Source organism: Gossypium hirsutum, chromosome A10 (assembly GCF_007990345.1).
Source record: "Gossypium hirsutum isolate 1008001.06 chromosome A10, Gossypium_hirsutum_v2.1, whole genome shotgun sequence".
Classification (NCBI taxonomy): Eukaryota; Viridiplantae; Streptophyta; class Magnoliopsida; order Malvales; family Malvaceae; genus Gossypium; species Gossypium hirsutum.
The window spans coordinates 10,732,641-10,746,053 of record NC_053433.1 but is presented as its reverse complement, the minus strand read 5'-3'; the positions used below and the strand labels follow the sequence as shown (position 1 = coordinate 10,746,053).

Here is a 13,413-nt window from a genome sequence, read left to right as displayed (position 1 = left end):
ATTAGTCTTAATGAGTTGATTTAGTTATGTTTTATTAATGACCTATTTTGTAAAAGGTGAATTTTTTATGGCTTGTTAATAAATAATAAAATTAGAAAGTTTTTGTATTATGTTTATTAAGTCGGATAAAGATTTAATTGAATAGATTGTGCAATATGAATGTTTTGAATATTAAAGTAGTAAAGAACTAATTGACTTAAATGCATTCATGTTTGATTTCATTGAATTGTGTGATTAATGACGTTTCTGTAATATCGAATGTAGCCAAAGACGACACTAGAATGTCAAAGGCGAAAGGAAAGGAAAGGAAAGGAAAAGACAAACATCATTTAGCTTTTGTAGTTTGTGCTTTTATAATTCAATTTCAATTTACTTTTGTAGACTAATTACTCGTTATAATTAGTGTGACTATGTATTAAGGTAATGGTATTTTCCCCTTAAAAACTTACTAATGGATTCTATTGGTGATATTTGAATTATGTGGTAAATGTTTGAAATTGTTTTGGATGTGAATATGAAGATTTAGACATTGACATTACAATAATATATGTTACAATAGTGATTATAATGCTAATGCCCCATTAAATGATGTTAGACATAGTCTGGGTATAGTTGGCCATAGGGTCACCAATATAGTGATTTACTAGCTACCGTTCCGGGGCAATCTGGGATAACTGAATAAATAGTGCAGAAAAATATTGAAAACTATCATTGTCGAGTAACCAGTGATGGTAGAATAAACGAATACTAAAAATAATTGTTGCAGAACAACTGGGATGACAAAATAAAATAATTGTAGTTTCTATAGAGTGTAGACTTACACGATATGTAAAATAAGTAATCTTTATGCTAACATGTGTAACATGTGAAATTGTGCTAATGAGAAGCATGCATATATAACAAGATGTAACATTTATGGCAAGATATATGTAGTTCTATTACCCGTTTGTGTAGATGTTCATAAAAATTACTTTGTTGTAAATGAATTTTAAAATGTAGGAACTTATAAATATTACGTGTAAAGTTTGTGAAGGTTGCAAACATTCTATGTTTGCAGGACATGGATGCCATCCATTCATTCAAGTCTATATGTTCCAGATCCCAATGCTGTCATGACTCGGTAAGGTTCCTTCCAAGTAACTAACAATTTTCCTATCTGACTGGCTGGTTGGCTAGATTTTACATTTCGCATCACTACTGGTTAGCTAGCTTTTGCATTTCACATGACTAGGTCCTCCATTTGGTGGTATCTACTATAGACCCTCAAATTATATTACTATGCCACTTGCTGAGCTTGGATGACCAATTAGATTGATGTTTGATCTTTCACTTCATCCAATAAATCTAGGTTCTCCTGAAGCTTGACTTCATTGGCCTACTCAGTATAGTGAACCACTCAGTGTGTGTTAAAGATAATCTCGACTGGTATCACAACCTTGATGCCAAACATAAGGTTGAAAGGGATTTTTCTTATCCCTGAATGTGATGTACTCTGCAGAGATTAAAAAAATATCAAGAAATTCATCTAACCATTTGCTTTTTGCATCTTTTACCTTTTTTTAGGCCTTATATGATCTTCTTATTAGTAGCTTTCGCTTGCCTATTTGTTTAGGGAGTTTTGATCGAGTTGTGCACTAGAGCTATATGAAGGTTATCACAAAATTCTTTAAACTTTCTTTGGAATTGCATCCCATTATCAACAATGATGAGGTGTGGGATTCCATATTTGCATATGATGGTTTTCTAGATAAATTTCTCCACTTGCTTTTCTATGATGGTGGCTAATGCTTTCAGTTCCATATAATTTGTTAAATATTTTATGGCAACCACAATATACTTTTTTTGTGTTATGGCCTGCGAAAATGACCTAACACTATCAAAGCTTCACGTTACAAAAGGCCATGAACTCGAAATGATATGTAGGGGTTCAGTGGGTGCACGGGGATAAGTAAGAATTTCTGGAAAAAGGTTGTTGTGTCTTTTTGCATGGTAGGCCAATAATACCTCTGCCGTAATTTTTTTTTAGGTCAGGGCTTTTGCCTCCAAATGGTGGCCATAAATAGCCTCATGAACCTCTCGCATCACGTACTTAGCTTCGAATAGATCTAGGCATCTTAAGAGTGGCTGCAAAAAACTTTCTTGTATAGATCTCATTAATAAATGTGTATCAAGAAGCCAGACGTGAAATGTGATTAAGTTATTTAGGGTTGGAGGGTGTTGTTTCACCAGATAAGAATTTTATCAATGACGTCATCCATGTACTTCTAAAGTTTATGTTTAAGAATTTTCTCACTGACTCATAATTGAGGGCCTCATTGTGCTCTAGTAAGATCTTACCCTTTTCTCGAATTCTTACTGTTGATGCAACTTTAGACAAAGGGTTAACTTTTGTATACACGAATCAAAGAACCTTGTCAACTTGGACTTCTAGAAAGTTCTGCAATAGTTTCATTACTATGGGGTAGTATTTAGTTAAAATAAGGTCTTTAACATCATACTCTCATTGGATCTGTTTTGCCATCAACTAGGAAGCAGTGTGAATATGAAGCTTTCGAGCCCCAATTTCTGTGCAAGTCACGTTTACCACACCAATTGTTGGCACAATGTATAATAAATGAGGAAGACAATGAGGAATAAGAAGGAGATCAATGTGGCATTATGGAGGTCAATTCATCTAAATGGTTGAGATCCAGAACTAGGACGAGAGGATAGGCTAATTAAGAGGGTAATCTGCTCAAAGTAACTTTAGAGTGTTGGGAATCGATTCTTTATTCATCGTTGATCAATATATTTATAGGAGAGATCCCCTTGTCCATTAGTATGACGTGGAAGATTGCAATGAAGAAGATTATCCTTATCTAATGCATAAAAGACATACACCATGGGGCCAATTTCATTATTCATTCAATCAGTACAATGTTGTTATGCCCAGTTGGGCCCTTCATAACCTTAAAGGAGTGTTTACACCTGAAGAGTGTTCATATTTAAAAAATAGGTTGCTAAATCCTTCGAGGAAGGGACAAATGGCCTCATCTAAAGATACTAAAGGTAATGGTTAAACAACATATAATTTCAAATAGAGACAACAGGAAAGTCAATAATACTTCTGATGCTAACACGTGTCCAAATGGCGAAAATGTATAACGAAGCACATATAAAAAATAAATTTATTTTTAATTACAAGAAAATGAAATTACTATTCTAATAATTATAATTAAATTATTTTGTGAATATTTAATACATTGGAAAAAAATTAAATGAGTTTAATTTGTGTATAATAACTGATGGTTAGAGCAAAAGGATAAAACGTTCACTATAGGGCCAAAAAGTCCCCGTATCCAATAATCAAGCTCAAGCAGACTAGACTACTAGGCTAAAAGCCAAGCCGAAACATCAACTAGGAAATGAATACTTTTAATTAATAAATAAACATATTTATAATCACAACTTTTTGCACATTTCTAACGTGCACTGTTAAATTTCATTAAATATCAAACCATCTATTTCATTTAAACAAAAAAAAAGAGAAAAGAAAATAAAGATTGGGGTGTCTAAAAATAGAATACATCTAACTTCTCTTAATTAGATGAGGCCGTGGATTGGGTATCAATTTAGAGAATGGTATGAAATTGATTAGATTAAGAGTTAATATAAATCAATTAAATAGATTAAATTAACAGTTGAATTAATATTTTATTTTTAATCAAATTATGATGGGTTTGATTATCGATTTAATTTTAAAAACATATTATTAATGATGAATAAAATAATATTTTTATATTATTAAGTTAAAAAAAGTTAACTTCAAAAATTAATTTTAAAATAGATTGTTCAATTTTTTTATCTAACTGTTTATATATATATTTATAAATTAGAAAAAAAAGTCTAATTAAAAAAAATTATAATAACCATTTCCGTAAGCTATTGCCAACTTTTTATATTCTATAAAGAAAGAGACTTTTTACAGGTACTTGGAAAATGAAATATCCAATCCAAGCCCCGTAAGTGGCAACATTGTAGCATCCAAATATATATATATATATAATTATTAAAAATAGAAATTCTATGGTATGCGAAAATTATAAATTCAGAGTATACATGTTTATTTAAAAATATCATACAATAAAAAATAAAATGTATGGTTTAAAACAAATTAATTATAATAACACATATTGAAATATGTATAATATTAAAATAAAAAATTAGATCAAATTATAAGTAAAATAATATTTAAACACATAAATTCATCAAATAAACAATACTAAATACACTCTGATTATTTATTACGGTTTTGTTATCAATTGTGAGTTAATGTCAAGTTGAGTTGTGACACCATCTCAATTAACAACATTTTTAATATATACAAATTGGTAGAGATAGTAAATTGTGCATATTAAAAAAATGTATAAAAAATATTAAAATAAAACTTTGGTTGAGTGATAAATTTAAGTTTTTATTCATCCAATTAATGTGGGTTCAAATACTAGTATATGTATATTTTTCTTGATTTTTGTTAAAATAGAAAGACAAGAACATCTTGAATAATATGACTTATTTTAATTATGAAATAATATTTTTGTAATTTTCTAACTGACCTGGTACTCAATTAACTCAAATAGGGTTTGACTTTGGAGATAACATTGTTGAGAGGACAATCTTAAACTCTGAATATGAGTTATAAAATATACATGAAAATTACCAGAATTGTTTGCTAGTCCAAACTATCCATGTAGTAAGTACACACGTTTATAATTTGATACATGTATTTTAACTATGTTTCGCTTAATATTTGAATTAAATTGTAACTGCTAAGCATTAAAGAACTTAATTGATACAATAATCATTAAAGGACTTAATTGATACAATAATGATATTTTGAGAATTTAATTAAAATATTTATAAAATATAGAGACCAATTAAAAATTGGACTCTAGTTTGAGGACATGTAGTAAATTAACCCTAAAATAAAAAGGAATATGTAGAGGGAAAAGTGAAGTGCAGCGAGCGACCGAGGCCACAAGACAAGTATAGTGTGCAGGAGAGGAGAGAAGAGGAGAGGAGAGCGACAGGAGTAGGAAGCGGCTAGAGCCAGAGAAGCCAAGAGCCGAGCCCCCCCGCGCGCGAATGAACGATTCAATGCTCTCATCACATAACGGTTCCGAGAAACCGCACCCGTCTGATTGCCCCAATTCCTAACTCCTTCTCTCCTCCTTGTTTGTTTGTATGTATTACTTGCACTATTTCTCTATTTTCCTCTCTGTCTCTCTATTGGATAATTCCTAAGCCTTTTTCTCTCTTGCCGATTCTTTTTTTACCAGGCGCCGCCTTTTTCTGCCCATTCCCTAACTTGTTTTTCTTCTTCTTTTGCCTCAGTGCCGGCTTCCTTTTTCCTACTCCTTTTTTTGTTACCCCAGATGAATTTTTTGGGTTTTGTTATTTTTAGGGTTTCCTTGTTTTTTATTTGAGAATAGTAAGTTACGTTTATCCAATTTGTCTCCTTTTGATTACTGCCTGCTATTTTAATTAGTGAATTTGTTTTATGAATTTTTTTTAATTTTTTGTCTGTTTGTTTGTATGTATTGAATTTGAGTTGTGTATTTTATTTTTTAATTGTGGATAGAGTTTCTATAACTTGTATTATTTGCTATGTGCTGCTTACTGAATGCTGAGTTAAATCGATTACAATAACTGATATACTATGTTTGACTGAATAATTGGTGTGTAAATGGGATATTTTTAACTGGGTTAGTTTTGTTGCTGTACTTGCTTCCGTTGGCGTCATCTTATGTTTCTTTCCCGAGTGCACTATTCCCTCATATGATGTTGTGCAAGAAACCAAATTAGAAGTTTGGAAAAATTTGTTATTGTTACTGTTTATTTTGGGTTTGGTTTGGGTTTTGTGGTTTTTGTTACAATATCACTTCAATTTATAATTTTCTCACATGCTTAGTTCTGTTTCCTGGTTTATTTTGAACTTTGTATATGAATTTAGAAGCGCTGGATGTGTTGTGTTGTGCTTCGAATTATTAGACAATTTTCTGAATTATTCTGGTTCAAAGGTGAACTAATTATGTGTTGCTATCATTTTGATGATTCAAGGGCTTTCCTTGGTGGCTTTCAATTCAGTGATTGTTTTCTTTCTTTTCATGCAGGAAGATGTTCGGTGTGTATGATCAAGAGCGTAACTCCTTGTACATTGCTAAAATATTTTTCTTTCCATTCTTTTGACATTTGGTGCTAATGGCTGCTGATCAACAGAGAAAGCGGCTGAATGGAGCCAGCATTGCTGGCTGCAATTTTAAAGACCAATACAGAACAAAAAGGAAAAAACTTGACTCACTGCAAAATGATTTAAACACAAAATCTTGTATTTCGCTTGAATGGGATGGGAACCAAAAAAAAGTTGTTGCTAAAAGGGATCAAATTGGCTTAAGTTGGAGGCACTTGAGGCCATTTACAGATTCCACAATACATTACCACAGAGTTTTGGCGGATGTTTTGACTCTTCCTCATGAAATTTTTGACTTAGAGAACCTGACAGAGGTGCTTTCTTATGAGGTAATATCCTTATTATTCTTTATCACAGTTGTTTCCAGTATCCTCTGTATTCTGAGCTCATAATTTATGGAATTTACATGAAATTGTTACAGGTTTGGCAGACTCTTCTGTCTGAAAACGAGAGAAATCATCTGATGCAGTTTCTTCCTACAGGAACTGACAAAGAGCATGTTCTGCAAGCATTGCTTGCTGGGGATAACTTTCACTTTGGAAATCCTTTTCTTAAATGGCAAGTATATATGTGTATTGCTTTTGACACTTTTTCCTACCGTGGAGAATGAATCCTTTCTACTTGTAGTTTCTATTGGCCATGCATTACATACATCACAAATACAATTCTGCATAAATGCTTGCATGTGTTTTGCATTTTTTCTACTTGTATACGGAGAAGTTTCAGCTCTTGGGGTAATGTGTTATTTTTCTTGTTCTATTTTCAGGAGATATGGTATTTGAGGGTTCTAATGTAGGGTTTGATTCTGGTAGATTTGACTGGAATTTGTGTTTGCAGGGGTTCATTACTTTGCTTGGGTTATCTTCACCCTGATGCTGTTATTCAGGAGGAACAACATTTAAAGGACGAGAAGAAAGCGTATTACTCCGAGTTACAGGACTACCACAATGAGTATGTAACATATAGCTAAATTTACCTATGAATAGAAGCTATTCTTGTTCCAGGTTTATTTGATGCTGATTATGTGATTGCAACATTGTTTTGCTTCTTGTGGCAGTATTATAGATTATTTGCAGAAATTGAAGGTTAAATGGGAAAGCTGCAAAGACCCAGAACAAGAAATTGTGCATAAGTTTTGGAGGTTAGAATTTGCTACATATTTCAATGTATAAGTGATAGGCTTTAGCAGAGAAAGATTCTTCTGTGTGACACATTGTCAAGGATGTTACTTCGGGAACTTGTTATTTGGTGTCATTGTTATAACAGTGCCATAGGTTGTTCAATTTGGACATTTCCTCTTCTAATTGGTTGTTCAAAACAATAAAAATGAAGGATTAATTTTCTTTATTCACTTTTTATTGAAAATTTAATTCCCTTTTTTGTGTTTAGACCAAATCTCATTTTTGGGTTGCAATTTCTTTGGTAGGTCAAGAAGGGCTAGTGAGAAAGGGATTTTCTCACATTCGAATGAATCTAAGCTTGTCAATCTTGAGCAGGATGCTACAGGTACTTCTGAATCTTGTTCATGGGCTGTGGATGAGAGAGCATGCAGTAGTGATAACCAAAATTCTTCTGTTGTGAAGGGAGGAGAACTACAGAGAAGGTAATGTCCTTCCCTGGTAAACCACCTTTCTGCATGTATTGTCATTTTACACATCTTGTTGAAGTTCACAAGGGTGAGAGTTTGAAAATTGCTTTCTTAAAGTATGCTTTGCCTGAGTTTAGTACTTTGCCTTTTGTAGTTCCTTCATAGGTTCTCTGTTACCGACAAAAGGGATTCATTTATTTAGAAAATATATGAAATATCGTAGCTCTCATATTCTTCGTAGTGGGTTTTACAAATGTAAATGGTGTGATTCTATAGAGCAGATCAGCAAAGTTCACCTTGGATCTTTTTTCTCCATCCCCATCTTTGGTGGAATATCCTTGAATTCTGAGCCTAAGAAATTATATCTTGTTTTTCTTTGTTGGCTTGCTAATAGTTTTTCCTCATTACTATTGCTTTTATCTATAAATTGTGTGCCTAACAAAGAAAAAAAATACCTTGCTGTCTAAGAAGTTTGAAGTATAAACTTCTGTGTGGGTATTTTTAAACACCATGCTGGTTAGGTTTTGAGGGAAATTATGTTGCTGATATCCTTGTTGAAATTTCTTTGATTGTAGTGCTATTTTCAGCTCCTAGGATCACTTTTTGCTTCATTTGTTTCTTTATTTGTGGTTTAGGTGGTTCTCAATCTTGTCATTTTTCCTGAAATAGAAATTTTGTGAACTGTAACTATGTTTGAGAAACTTTCTGCTGTGCTTAGGTCTCCTGGTGGAAATTTGTTATGGTGGCTGCACGAATTTCATTTAGTTTTACTCAGTTTATTTTAACTCCATGGTGCATGAATTTTATTATTTGTGATGTATATCAGAATGTGCAAGAAAGGTTTCATCAAGGACAAAGGTAGAGGTCTCTTGACTGCTCCGGATCATACACAGACCGTGGAAGCAAAACCCAGAAAGGGTGACAAGATACGCAAGTGCAATATCCAGCAGAGTGATGGTGCCAAATACATGTCATATGTTAAGGTTAGCGACTACTTCAGTTAGGATAAATTGTAAGATATTGATGGGGTGCTTTTATCTTGATATGTTATCTCCTTGGATGAGATTTTATCCTTTCTGGTATTGGATTAGTCATTTTTTGGACTCTTGATTAGAAAACACAAGCATATAACTTGTGAAGCTTCTTTTATGGGTTTTCATGAGCTGAACCATTGGCCAGATACCTAGCTGATTGTTTATACTAATATGGTTGTGGGATTACTGCTCTAGTATGTTGTCACTTTGGATCCTTTACGTTAAATTAACTCTCAGATCTTGGATTATACCATGGGGCTAGAACAGTTACTGAAATGTACTAGTGATGGCTTGCATATTTGTCTTGCCCTTACTATATTCTTTAAACAAGCATTTCTTCAGAATTTATTACTACCCAGCCTTCTCTCTCACACTCTCAAGTTTTTTCTATGGTAATTACCAACTAACTGCCTTTGATATTTTCAGATTAGCAAGAAGCAACATGAACTGATTAAGAATATGAGGCAGTCTGGTAGAAGCATTCAGTCTCGGTCTCTCAACCGTGTCTTAGGTGACATTGATAGCTTGCATGTGCTACCATATGATACATTTGTGGAAGAAGAAATGAGGAATTTGCATGAACATTGGTGAGTTTGAAGCAAACAATCCTTTCTTGAACTCTAATAGTCTTCATCATACCTTTTCTCAAACTAGTTGTTTAAATAGGTTGAGATTGGTGAAGGAAGATCTCCCGGAAGCATATGCAAGCCGGAGAGAAATACAATTACAGAAACGGGAAATAGCCAAGTTGCTGGAGCAGGATATAGAAGAAAAACTAAATCGAGCATTTGAGGTTTTATTCTCTGTCCTTTGCTCCCTTTTCCCCGTGTATGCATTTGAACAACTGTTGTTTGTTTGATATTCACTAAATTCATTGGATCTGTGTTTCTATTGTTATGTGGTGTTGAATATCTTCTATGTTGCTACTATGATCTTGATTTTTTTGTTGGTGTGTCAGGATGAAGTGGAGGAAGATACTGAAAAGTTCCATGATCAGGAAGATAATGTTGGTATAAAATTGGATGTTCAAGATGTAGAGAAAGAGATCCCTGAGAAGTTGCTTGAGGGTCAGAAGGATGCTGAAGCAGCAGACAGGGAATCCAGCATGGAAGAGGAGTCTGTTCTGGCCTTACCGCAGAATCAGTCCCCACAGCAGGTTTCTTCTATTGATAGTGGCCATATGCGCAATTGTGAGGAGATTGAGTCTGAAAACAAAGAGAATCTCTTGAAATCAGATGTTGCTTTTTCAGATCTATCTGAGCGCTCAAAGAATTTGAAAACTGCTGATGCAACTGTTAATCAGGAAGTTCATGTCTCTTCTACAGAGAATGTCTGGTCTGCATATAGCATGCCACAATCTTACCATGATTCATCTGAGGGCCATGACTACACATCTTGTAGTGGATTGCCACTTGCTCATCAAGCCAATGCAGACCGGCAGAACCATATGATTGATCTGGAATCAGGCTTGCATGAAGAAAGTACAGGGAAGGTTTTGTTACATGGCCATTCTGAAGATGGTTCCTTTTCTTACACAAATCAAGACCAAAGTGAGCTGCTTCCATCTTTCTTCAAGGATCAGGTAGTTTTGCCCTATCATAGTGAGCAGAAACAGGATGGGCTAGATTTCCAGGCCCCGAAGAATGTGTTGATGGAAGATGGTGATTTTAATGGGCAATTTCAAGGGCAGTTGCGACCATCGCTACCTCTAGAAGAGGGCCAAAAGAGGCAGGATGAGGTTTTTGTGCAACAAAACATGTCCGGAAACATTTACTCTGATGGATCTCGGGGTAGATACTTGCCCCCAAGGCAAGAACATTTGCCTTCTGGGAATATGCAGGATTGGGGTATGAATCCTGCCCACATGTCAGCGCCCTTTCAACATCAGTTGATTGGTGGACAATTGTTGAATCAGAGCTGGTTTACTGGAGAGCATCAAGCTGAAGCTGGTGGAGGATGGGCTGGTTCAGATGGATTTAGTGGACCTAGTGAGAGTCTTGCGATTTCTAGGGAAAGCAATACGGATCAGAGTCTATTTAGTGTCGTATCTCAATGTAACCAACTTGGTTCAAGAAACCCTTATCGATCAATGGGCTCTACCGAGCATTTAATTCAACAGAGGAGCAATGGAATAAATGAAAATAGTATGGAGCAAGCAGGTGGCTATCCACTGGATTATTTAGGGGTTCCTGATGCCAGTATGATGGTGATGGGTGATGAAATGGGAAGGATGAGCATGGCACATCAGAATGCTGTTGCTGCTTTGCATGATGATCAATTGGCAATGGGGAAACCGTATTTGAGGTCATGGAACCAACAAAGATAGTGGGTGAGCTGATGCGATATCATCTTGCTGAATTGCAAACTTCATGTGATGCTTCCTTCTTAAATTATATTTATTTGGGAAGTAGAAGAGAGTTGTAGGTTACTATTTGCTATTACAACTCTGCATATTTGCAGGAGCGGAGTATACAATACAAGGACTCTGAGATGATTAAGATAGGGTTTTGTTTTCCTTTTGTACATACCTATGAGATCCTAGTACTATATATATATACTGCTACTTCATTAAACAATGATAAATTTTGATTTAGATGGGAAGTAACTATTAATTTGCTATTCTATTTATAGTTTGTTAGCTCCACTTCATTGCTTGGCTATTAATTACTTGATAATATTTTTCTCTTTTCTTTGGAGCAGAAAGCTTGGAGTTATTGCGAGCCAGTCCCCGACTAGATTTAAAATCTTACAAATTCTTTTTTTCTATTATGCATTTTGATAACTTTATTTTTATGTTTTTTTGAAATTTTAAAAAATAATAACAATTAAAATCAACTTGTGAAAGCTTAACATCAAAGCTGAACATTGTGGCCGTACTTAGAAGTAGCACTGCTTCCCTTAAGGAACAAATGACTTACTTTGCAAAAATCGTGGAATCACTCAAATGAGTGAGTAAATCGCTTTCATAATGGCTCAAATTGAACGTCTAAGTGGGAACAACTAAACTCCTACTAGCAAAACTCAATATCAAGTTCATCAAGGAAGTGGTGAAATTTTCTACAAATACTATTGAAGGACTTCAAAATGTTTCAACATCACTCAAGGAGCTTATCAAGGATCAAGTTGAAAGCATTGTTCTGCCTTCGTATACTTACGTAAAGCCATGCACTAAAGGATTGAACGTTTGATGATGCTTGAAAATTATTAACCTCCAAAGCTTCACCAATTCGATGGAAATGGAAATCCATGTTAACATGTGCATTTTATGGAAACTTGTAATAGTGTCGGTACTAATGGAAATCTCATGGTGAAGCAGTTATATGATTATAAAAAAAAATTATTTTCTATTAGTTTACTGATCTTGAATTTGGGATGATTAATAGCTAGGAACAACTTAAGAAATTTTCAACTGATTCTATAGTACTTGTTGCATTATTAATAGGGTTGAGCTCATAAGCTCAGGACAATGGAGGGAACTGATTCTATAGTACTTGTTGCATTATTAGTAGGATTGAGCTCATAAGCTCACGACAATGGAAGGATGAGTCAGTAGTCAATCACATTCATTGATGAAGGAATCTAAGTTGGAATTGCAAAGAAAAAAATTAGTCCTTTGCTATTGACATATGCAGGGCTTGCGTTATGTTCTCCAAGGCATTAAGCTAAAGCCCTTTAAAGAATTAGCTAGTTAAAATCATAACATAGAATTAAGTATAGAAACTAATGTGAATCAACAGCCTCCATAGCAAGAAATTCACAAAGGGGGCAAAATTTTAACTGATAATGATATTGATTAGCTTATGATTGTAAATGTGAAACTTATTTCTAGTCACATTGAAAGATAGGCAAGGAAAGAAGTATCATTTCCTTGATATTGACGTTCCAAGTATGCTTGAAGAGCTTTTTAAAGTAAAATTGATTCGATTGTAAAATATAAAATGACCTAAAGAAGTTGATTAAGTAAATGCTCTTGACTATTGCAGATATAATCTCTTAATTAGTCATTCTTTCAAGAAGTGATTCGTTTTGAAAGACGAGAATATATAACTCTAGAAAGAAGGGGAAATCAAGTTTGAAGAAAAAAAAATAAAATTATTAAACTTTACATCAATCACTACAATTTCTCAATCTAATATGTTGGATAGAACCATAAAATTTAGCTCATTTTATCTTATCATCTTGGCTTTAAGCATAATTACAATGGAGGATCTCCATCGAATGTGGGTAATTGCCTTTTTCAAGATTATCAAAATAAAGATAGTTGGACTCTATTCAAACTTCAAAAAGATTAACGTAAAGCAACACTCTTATGCACAAGCTTAAATTGTCACATTTCTTCCAAACATAAGCTTAAAATGTTTTTTTTAACCGAAAAATGTTATGCTCCTTAGCACTGTAGATCTCAAAAAAATGGAATTACGTCATGACTTGATCTTTCAGAAAATAGGACCATATAGACAATGTGGTTTCAATCAAAAGTTTAGTCTGAATAAAAAAATAGTTTCTTGACGACATCATATGATGTAAAAATATAACGTCGGTAATGATAATATATCGTAAAG

General features: G+C 33.8%; 1 protein-coding gene across 3 annotated transcripts; it reads left to right on the top strand.

The window, feature by feature from the left end:
- Positions 1-5,000: 5,000 nt before the first annotated feature.
- Positions 5,001-11,444, top strand: LOC107897320 (uncharacterized). 3 transcript variants are annotated; one of them, XM_041078693.1, is made up of 11 exons: positions 5,001-5,221; positions 6,153-6,163; positions 6,259-6,558; positions 6,651-6,787; positions 7,067-7,180; positions 7,287-7,370; positions 7,656-7,832; positions 8,644-8,800; positions 9,278-9,438; positions 9,518-9,644; positions 9,810-11,444. In XM_041078693.1, exons 4-11 carry the CDS (start codon positions 6,693-6,695, stop codon positions 11,175-11,177), a joined length of 2,283 nt encoding a protein of 760 aa, XP_040934627.1. In that variant the 5' UTR covers positions 5,001-5,221; positions 6,153-6,163; positions 6,259-6,558; positions 6,651-6,692; the 3' UTR covers positions 11,178-11,444. The 3 variants fall into 3 exon arrangements, with proteins under 3 accessions (XP_040934627.1, XP_016678239.2, XP_016678237.2); XM_016822750.2 differs by adding an exon at positions 5,374-5,470 and having other exon boundaries at positions 6,153-6,558; XM_016822748.2 differs by having other exon boundaries at positions 6,153-6,558.
- Positions 11,445-13,413: the final 1,969 nt, after the last annotated feature.

Bases quoted from the DNA above. Each gene is read 5' to 3' on its own strand.
- LOC107897320 (XM_016822748.2), top strand. From the start codon at position 6,241: ATGGCTGCTGATCAACAGAGAAAGCGGCTGAATGGAGCCAGCATTGCT. The intron at 7,833-8,643 runs GTAATGTCCTTC...GATGTATATCAG, and splicing joins GGAGGAGAACTACAGAGAAG to AATGTGCAAGAAAGGTTTCA. The intron at 8,801-9,277 runs GTTAGCGACTAC...TGATATTTTCAG, and splicing joins AATACATGTCATATGTTAAG to ATTAGCAAGAAGCAACATGA.